This window comes from Suncus etruscus, chromosome 9 (assembly GCF_024139225.1).
Source record: "Suncus etruscus isolate mSunEtr1 chromosome 9, mSunEtr1.pri.cur, whole genome shotgun sequence".
NCBI classification, from domain to species: Eukaryota; Metazoa; Chordata; class Mammalia; order Eulipotyphla; family Soricidae; genus Suncus; species Suncus etruscus.
The window spans coordinates 70932653-70948229 of NC_064856.1; the positions used below are offsets into that span (position 1 = coordinate 70932653).

At 43.4% G+C, this 15577-nt stretch overlaps 1 protein-coding gene across 3 annotated transcripts in view; it reads left to right on the plus strand.

Annotated features, from left to right (window-relative positions):
• The first annotated feature begins 3649 nt into the window (after positions 1–3649).
• PRMT3 (protein arginine methyltransferase 3) overlaps positions 3650–15577 on the plus strand; it is a 130692-nt gene continuing 118764 nt past the window's right edge. The window contains exons 1-5 of one of the 3 annotated variants that reach the window (XM_049781032.1): positions 3650–3730; positions 3941–4076; positions 5905–5987; positions 10560–10609; positions 11436–11538. In XM_049781032.1, the coding sequence (XP_049636989.1) occupies positions 3703–3730; positions 3941–4076; positions 5905–5987; positions 10560–10609; positions 11436–11538 (400 nt within the window). In that variant the 5' untranslated portion in view covers positions 3650–3702. The remainder of the gene's footprint in view (positions 3731–3940; positions 4077–5904; positions 5988–10559; positions 10610–11435; positions 11539–15577) is intronic. The other 2 variants (XM_049781033.1, XM_049781034.1) reach the window with 2 other exon arrangements.

A 15577-nucleotide genomic window follows, 5' to 3' on the forward strand; every position in this document is an offset into this window, starting at 1 on the left:
GGTTACTCCTGGCTGTCTGCTCAGAAATAGCTCCTGGCACGCACGCGGGACCATAGGGGACATCGAACCAACCACCTTTGGTCCTGGATCGGCTGCTTGCAAGGCAAACGCCACTGTGCTATCTCTCCAGGCCAAAACTTTTTTTTTTGTTTTTGTTTTTGTTTTTTGGGCCACACCCAGCGATGCTCAGGGGTTACTCCTGGCTGTCTGCTCAGAAATAGCTCCTGGCAGGCACAGGGGACCATATGGGACACCTGGATTCGAACCAACCACCTTTGGTCCTGGATCGGCTGCTTGCAAGGCAAACACCGCTGTGCTATCTCTCTGGGTCCTGTACTGGTTTTTCTTTTGGAAGGAAAGCCACCAGCAGCGCTCTGGGGTTACTCCTGGATCTGCACTCAGAAATCTCTCCTGGCAGGCTCAGAGGACCATATGGGATGCCAGGGATTTAACCTGGGTTGGCTGCATGCAAGGATAACACCCTACCCACTGTGCTATTGCTCTGGTTCCATAAGGCAGTACTATTACCCTTATCTTAGGTGGGGAAACTGAAGCTCTCGGTGTTTTCTGTTTTTAGTTTTGGACCACACCCAGTGATTCTTAGGGATGATTCCTGGCTCTACACTCAGGGAACACTCCTGGAGGGCTCATACCGATGCTCGGTATCAAACCGGGTCGGCCACATGCAAGGCAAGCACCTTATACATGTGCTATTGATCTGGTTCCAGCTCAGTGTTTATTTATTTTGTTTGTTTGTTTGTTTTGGTTTTTGGGTCACACCTGGCTGCGATCTGGAGTTACTCCTGGCTCCACGATCAGAAATCGCTTCTGGCAGGTTCAGGGGACCATATGGGATGTTGGGATTTGAGCCACCATCCCTCTGCATGCAAGACAAATGCCTTACCTCCATGCTATCTCTCCGCCCCCCTGACCCTTCCTTCTTTATCTTCTTTCTCTTCCCAAAGCTCTTCATGTGTAGGATTTTGAGACATACCTTTACTGGAGAAATTCAAATACAGTAAAGAGATGGGTCTGAGAATGGGGGCTTTCTCTCTGCCAGTGGGGTTTCCTTAGAATGCATGATAAAGAGCCCAAGTGTTTTTAGTAGTAACAATGATCAACTCTGAGAAGTAAAGCAGCTCTTGGGAGGGAGGAAACTTGTGAATTCTAAACGCAGCTAACCCTACAGCAGTTTCAATTCTCTATTCTTCTCCACAATTCTCAAGCAGGCCTTTTTTTTACCATAGTTGGGGAGAAGATGGCTCTTGCTAGACAGTGTTCAACAATTCAGAGGAAGGCTGGGTGGGCCCAAGAATTGGTAATGAAAGACCCTGAATTTATTAATTGAGCTTATTGAGTGTCTCCTATGTGTCAACAGCCCTGTAAGCTTTGAAGTTCTATCAGTGATATGAAGCCAAGGGAACCATCTAATATTCTGTCAATGTCTTAGAATGCAAGGAACTTCAAAACTACTATTTGTGGATTTCCCCCTTAGGAATTAAGGAAGGAGTACAACTAGAAGTTTGGCAAGAATGGAAAGCATCTTTTTCTTTCAGCTAATGTATGAGTATATCCTATTAATTACGCTGCATATCACATGCTATACACATGAAAGCAAAAAGGCACAGTAAGCAAATGGTAGGTAGATGGTATTAGCATGGGAACCAGTCTGCTAAAGTTACAAAATGGCTATCTAAAAATGTAGAGCAGGGGCCGGGGTCCAAACTATAGTACGCTTGGGTAGGATGCTTCTCTTGCACACGAACCACCAGGGTTTGATTTCCGGCATCCCATATGGTCCCCAAAGCCCTGACTGCATAGCCAAGAGAAAAATATCACGAGCTTCACTGTGTGTAGCCCCCCAAATAACTATGAGAACAACAACAACAAAACCAAGTAAAAATGTATTCTTAGCAAAGGCCTTATGTTGGGAATACAAGCCCCTAATAATGTCATTAATTTAGAGGTGCTTGTGTGAGGGCCATTGAGAAAGAATATTAGGCATGATTAGGCAAACCCTTGGTAATCAAGGGCAATGCTGGTCTCTGAGACTAAAGACTCAGTACTATCTACTGAAATTACTGCTGCCTATTCACTGAACACTAAATCTATAGCTTGTATGTCAGGATGGGGAGAAAGATATGAGTCATGGGGAAAATTTGTCCTCTTCCCCTCAGACAGCAGCTAGAATGCTGGCTTCTAAACACATTTTGAGATTATTGCTCCCATTGCTTAGAATTCTGCTGCTTCCCAATGTTTAAGGTAATTATCACTTAACGATTACCTCATTTCATCCTCCTTATGGTCCCACAGTTTTGTCATTACCCTTGTTTTGTAGGCAACAACAGAGAGGTCAAATAACTCGAGAGTAATTGGAGTGATGCAAATTGGATTTAGCCAACCAGGCTGACCCTACTCTGTGCTCTCATTATCCGTGTGTGTGTGTGTGTGTGTGTGTGTGTGTGTGTGTGTGTCTGTGTGTGTATATATATATATATATATATATATATATATATATAATTTTTTTTCTTATTGTGGGGGCGATTCAGGGCTTACTCCTAGCTCAACTCTCAAGGATCACTCCTAATGGACTAGGGGGACCATATGGGGTGCCGTGGATCAAACCCCAAATGCACGCAAGAAGAAAGCTCCTACGCAGTGTCCTATTGCTCCAGTCATTATCTTCTTAGACAAGACCCTCAGGGAGAGGGGCTGAGATTACAGCTCAGCAGTGCACTTGCCTAAATGTATGTGCTTACTTATCCTGGATTCCATCCTCCCTCACCCTCAACCACGCAAAAACCAAAAATAGAACCCGAAGGCTTTAAGCCTTGACACCTTCCTTCCTTTTCTCCACCCCTCGCCCCCCCATCCAGCAGCTGCACCCCCAGAACCGAGGGACCAGTGGAGTCCCAGGCTCTCGCTGGCGTTTCAAGGCTTCTGCCACTAGAGGGCGCCGCAACCGGCCGCCCTCTCATCCTCCTGGGATTAAGGGAACAGGAAAGCGCATGAGGCTGACAGAACAACCACTATCGGCCATTCATTTCCCTATTGGACTCAAAGCCGTGGACGAGTCCTTCAACCGGGCCCGGTGTAGTGAGAGGAGAATGTGTAAGTTACGCCCCAACATGCAGCAGCGCAAGCTCCACTGCAGCGATCATTTCGACGCACGATGCGTCAAGCCTGCCGCAGGAAAGGAGGACCAGCTCAGCTGTGGCCCCGCCCAGCTCGCTCACGTGACCGCCTAGTTCCCGTTAGCAACGCGTGGGCGGGGCTCCCCGAGGCCGGTCCCAGCTTGGCCGCGCGCACGAGTGGCCCCGCCCAGCTCGCTCACGTGACCGCCTCGGAGGCGCGCAGACCGGAAGAAGGCGCGAGGCAAAGCGCGCGCCCGCATTCAGGCGTGGGCGGGGCTCTCGGAAGCTAGTCCCAGCTCGGCCGCGCGCACGGCTGGCCCCGCCCAACTCGCTCACGTGACCGCCTTCGGAAGCGCCTAGCCCGGAAGCACCCGCGAGGCGTAACGCGTGGGCGGGGCTCCCCGATGCCGGGCCAGGCGGCCGCGCGCACACGCACACGAGCACGCGCACGCTCGCTCCCGACGCGCCGGGGCTCGGAGACGCTCGTGGAGGTGGCGGCGCGTGCGCGCGCGTCGTGGCCGGTTCCCGCCCACCCCGAGGCGTGCCGGGCTCCCGGGTCATCCCAGCCATGTGCTCGTTAGCAGCGGGTGCTCTCGGTGGGTACCCCGGGAGATCCCCGGAGCTGCACGCCCCGAGGGGAAAAAGGACAGCAAGAGAACGTGCCCCGAGGAGGGACGCGGAACCGGGGTGGTGGTGGTGGCGGCGGCGGCCGGGCCCCCGGGAAGGCTGGGCAGGCCGCGGCGCGCGTGCGGGGCTCCCCGGGCCTTAGGCGCCCCCCTAACCCCGCTGATCGTTGCCTGTGCTAGGTGGCCGGGGCGCGCTGGAGGAAGACGAGGACCCGCCCGAGCTGTCCGACAGCGGCGACGAGGCCGCCTGGGAGGACGAGGACGATGGCGAGCCCCCCCACGACAAGCGGCAGACCCCCTGCCTGTTCTGTGACAGGTTCGTCCCTCTCGGCGCCACACTCGGACCCCGGCCCCGAGGAGGCCGTGCGGGGTGCTGTGGTGTGGTGGAGTGGGCTCAGGAATCGAGCCCCCCTCTTCTCGTCGGCCTCCGTCCACCCGAGTCACCCCACGAGCGAGAACTCCTGTGGCCTACAGGGCCGAGCCAGCGACCAGAAGGCCGATTTTTTCCTCCCCAGCTTTTTAGCGCTAGTGCCTGGCCTCAGTTTCCCCTCGTGTCAGATGAGGAGGTTGAACCCCAGCACTCAGGCTTCCCAAATCTGGTCATGAAACCACGGTTCTCAGAGACAGTCTGTGGGGGGAAAAACAAAAACAAAAAGAAAAGATGTTGGATTGCATTTTTGTTCTTAGATTATCAATTGATGGAGCCTCAGAGTTTTCTAGAATGTATGCACCCGCAGGTTTCGGAGCAGTTTGATAAGAGAGATATTTTCGAGGGGGGGGGTCACACCCTGCAGCGCTCAGGGGTTACTCCTAGCTCTAGACTCAGAAATTGCTCCTGGCAGGCTCAGTGGACTATATGGGATGCCGGGATTCGAACCACACTGTCCTTGGCTTGCAAGGCAAACGCCACACCTCCAAGCTATCTCTCTGGCCTCCATAAGACAGAGTTTTCAATCGTCACATTTCCTTGGTTGGAGTCAGTTTCTTGGGTTCACCTTTCTTATAGGAGTCCTTATGGAAAGTGGGGGAGAAATTGATGCCCCTTATTTCATTTGGGGGGGGGGACAATCCCTGCCACCCTAGTTACAAAGCTGTGACTTATTCTCTGTGCAAATCTTTCTAAGTTTCGTCTCCACCTCTCAGCAAGCTTTGGCTACACCCTTGGACATATAGTGATGAGAGACAGATTGGCATTTGTAACTTTGCTTTAATAAAAATCTTCACTTAGTTAGGGATTGGTGCTGGCTGGTGGTACCTTACTTAGCTCCTCTTGATTCTGCATTGTTCTCATGTGTAATTGTGTTTGGGTTGGAGACTATACTTACACATCCTCTAGTTGTAAAATATTGATTGTCCGGTATGCACTTTTCTGTGATGGACTGCATAAATGCTGCAGAAATAACCAACCTAAGAAAAAAAAAACTGCTTTTACCACAGGAGAATGCAGTTGTCCCTAATCTTGTGTCTTGTAGTTTTGCAGATCACATATTAAGAAGCAAGGCCCTCACGCTGTCTGTATGTAGTTATGTTGGTTTGCTAGAAAGTCACTAGAAATTTAGCAAATATTTTGCAGTTGTGCCAATTGTAACATGTTGTGCGCTTTATTTCTAAATGCACTTGCAGCTGTGCCAATTCAAAGTTCCTGGGAGCAGAAAGAGGAAAGAATATCACGTGGGAAATTTTCTTTTCTGGACAGAAACAGAATCTGGCACAAGCAGTACTTTGGATACTTAGTGTTATTTGGCAAATAGATTGAGGCCGGAGAGATAGCACAGCGGTAGGGCGTTTGCCTTGCACGCAGCCCATCCTGGACGGATGGTGGTTCAAATCTCGGCATCCTGTATGGTCCCCCAAGCCTGCCAGGAGTAACCCCTGATCGCTGCCAGGTGTGACCCAAAAACCAAACACACAAAAAATTAAGCTGGACAAGGTAATTTGTTTCAGGGTCTTCCAATTACTAATTTCCTTTTGAATTGCTAGGTTTCTCTTTAATTTTATAAATTTTAGGGTTTTTTTCTAATTAGAAAAAACAACACAACACTTAAAATAGACACCAACAGAGTAGAGGGAGAATGACTATTTTTCAGAAAATACATATGTAAACTTATGGTGGTAATACATGAAGCTATTGCTTGATTTTTCAGGTTATTTACATCTGCAGAAGAAACATTTTCACATTGTAAGACTGAGCATCAATTCAATATTGGTAACATGGTCCATAAGCACGGTAAGTATTTTCTAGAATAAAGGAAAATTTAGTTGTGAGATTTAATTAAGCATTTTATCATACTTTTTCCTAAACAAGTCCCAACATAATAAAATATAGCAACAACTTACCTTATGAAATTGAAGGATTTTTTTTTAAGGGTAGGAATTTGGATCACACTTAGTAGTGCTCAGGAGGTACTCTACTCTTGGCTCTGTACTCAGGGGTCATTTGCTCCTGGTTGTTCTACAGTGCGCTGTGAAATGTGGTACCGGGGATCAAATTGGGGTCTGCTACATTCAAGGCAAATATTTAATCTCTGTACTGTTTCTCTGGCCCTAAAAATACAGTGGTCCTTGAAGGAAGATCATTAATAGGATATTCTGGGGCCAGAGTGATAGCACAGTGTAGGGTGTTTGCTTTGCACATGGCTGACCTAGGACGGACCTTGGTTCAATACCCCAGCGTTCCATATGGTCCCCCAAACCAGGAGCGATTTCTGAGTGCATAGCCAGGAGTAACCCCTGAGCAACAGCAGGTGTGGTTCATAAACCAAACAAACAAACAAACAAAAAAAATAGATGGCTTACTGTATTAAAGCTTATATTAACTAAAAAGAAAAAAGAAATCTTGGTATATGATTGTATTTTTTTTTTTTTTTTTTGGGTTTTTGGGTCACACCTGGCAGCTCATGGGTTACTCCTGGCTCCACACTCAGAAATCGCTCCTGGCAGGCTCAGGGGACCATATGGGATTCGAACCAATGACCTTCTACATGAAAGGCAAACGCTTTACCTCCATGCTATCTCTCTGGCCCCATGTGATTGTATTTTTATAATTTTTGAATTAGAGAAAGCAAAAGGAGAATTAGATTTTGTATAAAAACAATTTATCAGATCAAGTGGATGTGAACTTGAAGCATACAATATTGAGTTTCTTTTTCTTTTTTTAATTAGTAACCATTTAACAACTATTTTGTTGTTTGGGGGCCTTACCTAGAAATGCTCAGAGTTTACTTTTGATTCAGGGAGGGACTTGGGACATCATAAGTGGTGCTAGGGATTAAACCTTTGTTGGCTACAGGACAAGTGCCTTTACCTACTCTGGCCACTTATCACTTTGGCCCCAGGATTGAATTTTATAAGGATTTGGATAAAGGTATGGAGTAATAAAGTTGGGCAACAAAATACTCGGATGATTCTATTGAAATTTAAATCTACTTAAAGCTTTCTATACCTCTTAATGGATATAACTAAATCTAGAGAGATTGTTTTTGAAAAATAGTAAATGGCAGTCAGATGTCATCTCAATTGAAAGTGATTATTAATAAAATTCCAAGTATTTACTTCTGTAAGACATGAAAATTTAATTTCCATAATTTTACCTCCTTTTGTTTTTGTTTTTTTTTTTTGGGCCACACCCGGTAGTGCTCATAGGTTCCTCCTGGCTCTACACTCAGAAATTACTCCTGGCAGCTTGGGGGACCATATGGGATGCTGGAGATTGAACCTGGGTTTGTCTAAGGTTGGGCACGTACAAGGCAAATGCCTTACCCGCTGTGCTATTGCTCCAGCCCTATTTCTTCCATCTTTTTAAGGAGCATGTTAAAACTGAATTAGAATCATTTTAAATATAAACTTGTGGGGTTGAGGAGATAACGTATAGTCGTCGTTGGAGGTGTCAATCCCTGATACCACATAGCTCCCCCAGCAGCTCTAGAACCATCACTGCATACAAATACACCATGCAAATATACAATTTTATATTTTCTTTTAAAACTAACTAAATAGAAAAAAAGTGGGGGGCGGCATGGTGGCGCTAGAGATAAGGTGTCTGTCTTGCCAGCACTAGCCTAGGACAGACCACGGTTCGATCCCCCTGCCGTCCAAATGGTCCCCCAAGCCAGGAGCGACTTCTGAGCGCATAGCCAGGAGGAACCCCTGATCATCACCGGGTGTGGCCCAAAAATAAAAAAAAAAACCTAACCAAATAGGAGTTATTTGCTATTTATAGAAAACCCTTATATCTCGGGGCCCGGAGAGATAGCACAGCGGCGTTTGCCTTGCAAGCAGCCGATCCAGGACCAAAGGTGGTTGGTTCGAATCCCGGTGTCCCATATGGTCCCCCGTGCCTGCCAGGAGCTATTTCTGAGCAGACAGCCAGGAGTAACCCCTGAGCACTGCTGGGTGTGACCCCCCCAAAAAAAAAAAAAAAAAAAAAAAAAAAAAGAAAACCCTATATCTCATATTGCGAAACATTTCTCAAACCTTTTCTTAGAGTAAGCACTAACCAGTGGCTGGATATGCTCTTTTCTACTCTTGTTTTAAATACTGCTTATGTTTTTAAATCAATTTTTTATTGAATCACTGTGAGGTAGAAAGTTGTTCATGATTGAGTTTCAGTCATACAATATCCAATACCCATCCCTTCACCATTGTATGTTTCCTGCCACCAATGTCCTCAGGTTGCTTTCTGCCCACCCCCTGCCCAGAAGCATTCTCTCTCTTGCTCTCTCTTGCTTTTACTCTTTCCTTTTCCCTTTCTAATATCATGGTTAGCATTGAAGGATATCATATCATATCATATATCATATCATATCATATCATATCATATCATATCATATCATATCATATCACTTTACCTCTGTTCAGCACCAGTTCTTGTCCAGAGTGATCATTTCCAACTAGTATTGTCATAGTGATCCCTCTTTGCTCTTAATGCATTCCCCTGCTCTTTGATTTTAGTTTCCTACTATAGATCAATCCTCCTGATCCTCATTTATTTTTATTTTATTTTTTATTTTTTTTCTGGCCCTCATTTCTATTCTATTTGGATATTATTAAAATACTGTGTATCTTTTGTATCTAACAAATATGTCTGATCATTCTGTGTTTATCTCTCTCCCTCTGACTGCTTTTGCTCAGCATAATCTATATCCATTCATGTCTAAGCAAATTTCATGACTTCTTTTTTTCTTTTTCTTTTTTTTGACTTCTTTATTTTTATTTTTATTTATTTTTATTTTTTTGACTTCTTTTTTTCCAACAACTGTTTAGTATCCCATTGTGTAGATGTACCACGTTTCTCTTTATCCATTCAACTGTTCACAGATGCTTGAGTGGTTTCCAGATTCTGGCTACTGTGAATAGTGCTGTGTTGAACATAAGAGTATAGAGGTCTTTTCTGCATTGTGGGTTTTGAGAGTCTCTAGGGAATATTCCCAGGATCTGTATTACTGGTTCATATAGGAGTTTAGTTTCTAGATTTTTTTTTTTGTTGTTGTTGTTATTGTTGGTTTTTTTTTTGTTTTGTTTTGTTTTTTTTTTTGGGTCACACCCAGCATCGCTCAGGGGTTACTCCTGGCTCTATGCTCAGAAATTACTCCTGGCAGGCTCGGGGGACCATATGGGACGCTGGGATTTGAATCGATGACCTTCTGCATGAAAGGCAAACGCCTTACCCTCCATGCTATCTCTCCGGCCTCGTTATTGTTGTTTTTTAACCCAGTGGTGCTCAGGAGTTACTCCTGGCTCTGCCCAGAAGTCACTCTTGGCAGGCTCTGGGCACCGTATGGGATGCCAGGAATTGAACTAGCATTCGTCCTGGGTTGGCTGCATGTAAGGCAAATGCCCTACTTCTGTGCTATTGCTCTGGCCCCAATTTCTAGGTTTTTTTTTGAGGAATGTCCGTATTGTTCAAAAAGGCTAGACCAGTTTACATGCCCAAAAGCAATGCATGAGAGTCCCTGTATTCATGCCAGCATGGTTGTTCTTGATGTATGCCAGTTGTTTTGATTTACATCTCCCTGATGATAAATTATTTGGAACATTTTTTTTCTTGGGCCTCTTGGCCATCTGAAATACTGCTTTCTTGGGCTGGATGGATAGTACGGAATTAAGATATGTGCCTTGCATGTGCTTCTGTTCAATCTCTGGCACTGCATTTGGTCCCTCTGAGCACAGTGGGTATATTCCAAAAGCTAAAAAAAAATTGATGTTCTTTTGAAAGATGAGAACTATGTAATAAGCTTTATGGTTTTTAATTTGCATCATTTAACTTAACATATGTCACCGGGTGTGGCCCAAAAACCAAAAAAAAAAAAAAAAAAACATATGAGTTAGTGTATTTTGTGTACTCTGTATCCTAATGAAGTAATTGGTGATAGTTCCGTAAGCACTGTAACTTTTGGCTATAATATGATCTGTTGAGTGCTTGGTAAATTGTAAGACTTCATTTTTCTGATTTGTATTATTCTGAAAGGTGTTTTTTTGGACCAAGGATATGGGTTAGTAATAGAACTCATATGTGGATTTGCTCCCTGCCAATGCAGAAAAGAAAAAAAAGCCCTTGTATTTTCCAAATGTAAGGACAGCAATACAGTTGAGTTTATAACTTATTACTTTTTCTCAATCATGAGTTTAATATTAAGATATTCAGAACATATCAGTTATTGTTTCTTCTTCCTAATTAAAATATAAGTATTCATTTAGGAGCAGTTATCTTAATTGTAACCAGAGACACCCATATCAAACAATTTTTAAGCATAATTTATCATATTAAACTTGACTCATTGAATTGTCTTTTTCCTTTTAGGACTTGAATTTTATGGATATGTTAAACTAATAAATTTTATTAGACTTAAGGTAAGTTGGTAATTTAAATTTGTGGTTTTATTTAGAAATAAAAATAAAAATACCATAATGACTATTAGCATACTTATTTTTTTTTGAAGCAAGGAACTGTTATATAAGAAACTCTTAAATTTAGCACTTACATTGGGTGAATCATGGATTCGAGAAATTAGTAAATATACCGCACCAAATAAGTGGACATCATACATAATACATTATGTTTTAAGGAAGCTACTCACCAGTGCTTAAGGTGGGATTGGAGAGAGCCCAGGAGCCACTCCCAGAGCTTCATGATTCGAGTGATTCTAGGGTGAGATGGGGAAGAGGAATTGGGGCAGAAGCATGTGGTTCTAGGGATACTAGTCAGGGACTGGTGCTTACAAATTTCTACTGGCAGTAACTTCTGATGTGGTTTCAAGTACTGGGTGGTTTTGGTTTTATTTTTGTTTTTTCTCTGGGGGGGGGGGGCACACCTGGCAGTGCTTGGTTTATTCCTGGCAGGCCAGGGGGTACCATAGAGAATTTCAGGGATCAAACCCAGGTCGGCCGTGTGCAAGACAAACACCCTGTGTTTGTCGCTGTGCTGTATCTCAAGCCCACTGGTTTTGTTTTTCACTCTGATAAATGTTTATATTGCTCTTTGCCTCTAATTTAGAAAAAATAAGACTGCCTGTAAGCCATTAATTAAAGTCAAGCAATGAAGTTAATGAATGACAGTTATAAATCTTAGAGACTTTGTAAAATAGATAAGACTCCTTCTTTGTTATTTAATTGTCCTATTTTTTTGTTGGATGTTGTAATATGCAATGAAAAGACATTCAATTAATTTTACACCCAGAATCCTACTGTTGAGTATATGAATTCAATATACAACCCAGTACCTTGGGAGAAAGAAGAGTATTTGAAACCTGTATTAGAAGATGACCTTTTGCTTCAGTTTGGTAAGATAAACATACTGTATTTACTTTAACATGGGCTCTTTGGTAAAATGATAGGGTTTATAGGAAAAGTTATCTTTGTAGTCACTAAAGACCAAATTAGGTAGTTGATTTCAGTAGAAAAGATGTCACTTAATTGATAGACACAGCAACAAATACTGGAAGAAATTTAGAAATAGGAACTTGCTTGAAGATTGACTAAAAGATACTGTGCCACTTTGGGAGATTTGAGAGAATAGTTTTAACCTTTTTTTTGTTGTTGTTTTGCTTTGTTTTTTTGGCCACACCCAGTGGTGCTGAGGGCTAACTCCTGGCAGGCTCTGGGTACCATTTGGGATGCCAGGGATCAAGCCCAGGTCTGTCCCAGTTTGTCCATGTGCAAAGCAAATGCTCTACCGCTGTGCTATTACTTCAGCCCTTAATTTTAACTGTTTTTCTGTGGTTATTGAGAGGATTGAAGTATATGCTTGTAATGCAGAGACCCTAGTTTAGACCCTGTTATCAAATAGTTTTCAGGGCACTGAGCTAGGAGTAGCCCTGAACAAACTTAGATGTGACTGAAAAAAGGAAAAAAACTATATTTTAATTCATTGAATAAAATAAAATATTTAATAATATTAGCTACTTTTAAAAAATCTTGACATCCAGTTTATTATAATTTCTTTTGATTCAAAATCAATTCCACCCCAGTGTTTCTGGGCTTATTCCTAGAGAGAAACTTAAACCTGTGACAATATCATTTATTTCTTGCCTTTAGTTTTTTTCCTAAATACTTGCTTTTGCTTTGGTTCTTGCCTTCTTGGAGAAAGATCTTGTGTAAATTTTGTTGTCTGTTGGCCTCTTATAAATACTTTGTGAATCTGATTTATGGAACGGAGATTTACTTTTTTCTTTCATATTTTTTTGCCAGTCATACAAGAGAGGGCTTGCTGTGTTTAGATCATCAGACATAACTTTATAAATAATAGTTTGACAATGTGTTTAAGCATTTTTTTGATTAGAAAGAACTGTGGTAAACCTATTTCCTATGAAAGTTCCATTAATCCCTATATAATGTGGGTTTAGGAATAATTCTCAACCTCCATGGCTACATGCTTCTGTGCTAGGGCTGAATTTGTGGTCTTGCTTAGGCTCAATGGTGCTGGAGACCACCAGGGCCACCACAGCCAGTGATGCTCAGGGGACCATGTAGTTCTGGGTATTGAACCTGGTCAGGCATGTATAAGGCAAGTGCCTTAATTCCTGTAATATCTCTCCTGCCTCAGATCACTTCAACATTTTGGTTTTAAGTCTGAAAAATATGCATCAATGTGATAGTAGCCAGTAAGGGTACTTGTTTTGCATGTGGCTGATCCCTAGTATCCTGTATGGTTCCCGCAGCACTGCCAAGCATAATTAACTTCTGAGTGCAGGGCCTTAGTGTAGTAACCTTTAAGCATCACAGGGTGTGATACAAAAACTAAAATAGCAATGAGCCATATTTCTGAGATACTTTATAGCTCTAAGGTTGGTATTTCCTGGATTGATTCTTTATTGGTTTAACAACTTTTATTTATTTACTTTTTGGGGATTTTTGGCCACACCCATTGGCACTCAGGGGTTACTCCTGGCTATGCACTCAGAAATCGCTCCTGACTTGGGGGGACCATATGGGACACCAGGGGATCGAACCTTGGGCTAGTGCTTGCAAGGCTTTTTTGTTTGTTTTTAGGTCACACCGGTAATGCTCAGGGATTACATCTGGCAGGCATAGGGGACCATATGGGATGTCAGGTATTGAACCCAGGTTGGCTGTGTGCAAGACAAATGCACTACCTGCTGTGCTATCATTCCAGCCCCCTATTCCTGAGGATTCTTCTTCTTTTTTTTTTGGTTTTTTGGGCCACACCCAGTTGACGCTCAGGGGTTACTCCTGGCTAAGCGCTGAAGAAATTGCCCCTGGATTGGGGGGACAGTATGGGATGCCTGGGAATCGGACCTTGGTCCGTTCCTTGGCTAGCGCTTGCAAGGCAGACACCTTACCTCTAGCGCTACCTCACTGGCCCCTCCTGAGGATTCTTGATTGACCTTGCAGGAAGGTTGAAGGCTAGGGCTAAAGATTCAGTGATGCTCTAGCTCTGCATTGTCATGGTCTACTAGGGTCTACCCAGTGATGTTCAGGAGCCATATGGTGCTGAGGATTGAACCTAACAGGGAGAATCTACTATTAGTAGTAAATGAATCAGTTCTATAGAAGTTCAGGTAAAGGAGACAAGTATAATCTAGAAAGGTTGCAGAGGCCCAGTCAAGGAAATGCAGCTTGAGTTTGACTGGTTGTCTGTCAGTGCACTCCCTGCATTTCAAAACAGTCTGCTTCTTAGCTCTGAGTGATGACAAATGGAAGATTTAATCATTTGGTTTCAAGTTTGATTATGAACTTCACATATAAGATAAAGTATTGGATATACTTAAAACAATGAGAACCATTTCTCACTTATCAGATTGTACTTTTAAAATTTTTCTTTTGGGGAATGCCAGAGCTGATACGGAACTTGTCTTGCATATAATCAATTTGGGTTTTGTCTTCTGTATCCCAGAAAGCCCCTCAAGGTTCACTTCTAGGAGTAATCCCTGAGTGCAGAGCCAGGAGTAAACACTGAATACCACTGGGATAGGTTTAAAACAACAAAAAGTTTTTTGGAGGATATTGGATAACACCCATTCATGTTCATGGGCTACTCTCCGCTCTGTGCTCACAGGACCATACCATGTCAAGTTTGAACCTAAGGCTCCTGCATGCAAAGCCACTCCAGCCTGTTGAGCCCTGGATTGTAAATTTTTTTTTTTTTGGGGGCCACACCCGGCGGTGCTCAGGGGTTACTCCTGGCTGTTTGCTCAGAAATAGCTCCTGGCAGGCACGGGGGACCATGTGGGACACTGGGATTCGAACCAACCACCTTAGGTCCTGGATCGGCTGTTTGCAAGGCAAACGCCACTGTGCTATCTCTCCGGGCCCTCATAGTTTTTTTTTAAACTATAGTCCAGCCCTCTAATGGTCTGAGGGACATTGAACTGGCCCCCTGTATAAAAAGTTTGAGGACCCCTGGCCTAGAAGATGGCCCAGTGATTTAGGCAGCACCTAGGGAAAGCCTGAAGCCATGGATTTTATCACAAGAGCCACTGCATGGACTTCAAGTGATATTGATTACCTTAAATTGTTGGTTTCTGAAGAGAGGAAAAATAGAACATTTAAAATAAGGTCAAGTATTGGAGGCAGGGAAATTTATTAAAAGAGCATCAGCTTGAAGGAGTTGAAATGCTCTGAACAATACAAATTTGTAATATGGGTTTTTTATAGAATTATAAAAATTATATAGATTATAGAATACAGTAAATAATTCCAAGTCTATTATTTCATAAATTACCAACCAAATTAAATGAGGAAGTAACAGCTCAATCTTGGAATCGCATTCCTGTTTTACATGTTATAGGCGACTCCCAGGATGCATCTAAGTGATAGAGCACATGTCTTGCATCCCTGACTAGGCCATACATTATAGAGTATGATTCTTACTCTAAATCAGATGTGCAAGCACCACAACCAGTTGTGCCTTCTTCAGACATCACAGCAACAAGAGAGAAGGGATGGTGGAAATAGAAAATCACTTTAGATAAATACAAAAGTGTAATAACTTGTAGTAAAGCTCCTCAGTGGATTTTGAGGTCAATGGGGAGAATTTTTTTTTATTAATGTCTATTTATACAATTTTATTACAAACATGATTGTATCTGGGTTTCGGTCATATAAAAACACCTCCCTTCACCATTGTGACATTCCCATCACCAATGCCCCAAATCTCCTACCTCCATACCCCCCCCTGTCTGTATTTGAGACAGGCTTTTGGGCCCGGAGAGATAGCACAGCGGCGTTTGCCTTGCAAGCAGCCGATCCAGGACCAAAGGTGGTTGGTTTGAATCCCGGTGTCCCATATGGTCCCCCGTGCCTGCCAGGAGCTATTTCTGAGCAGACAGCCATGAGTAATCCCTGAGCACTGCCGGGTGT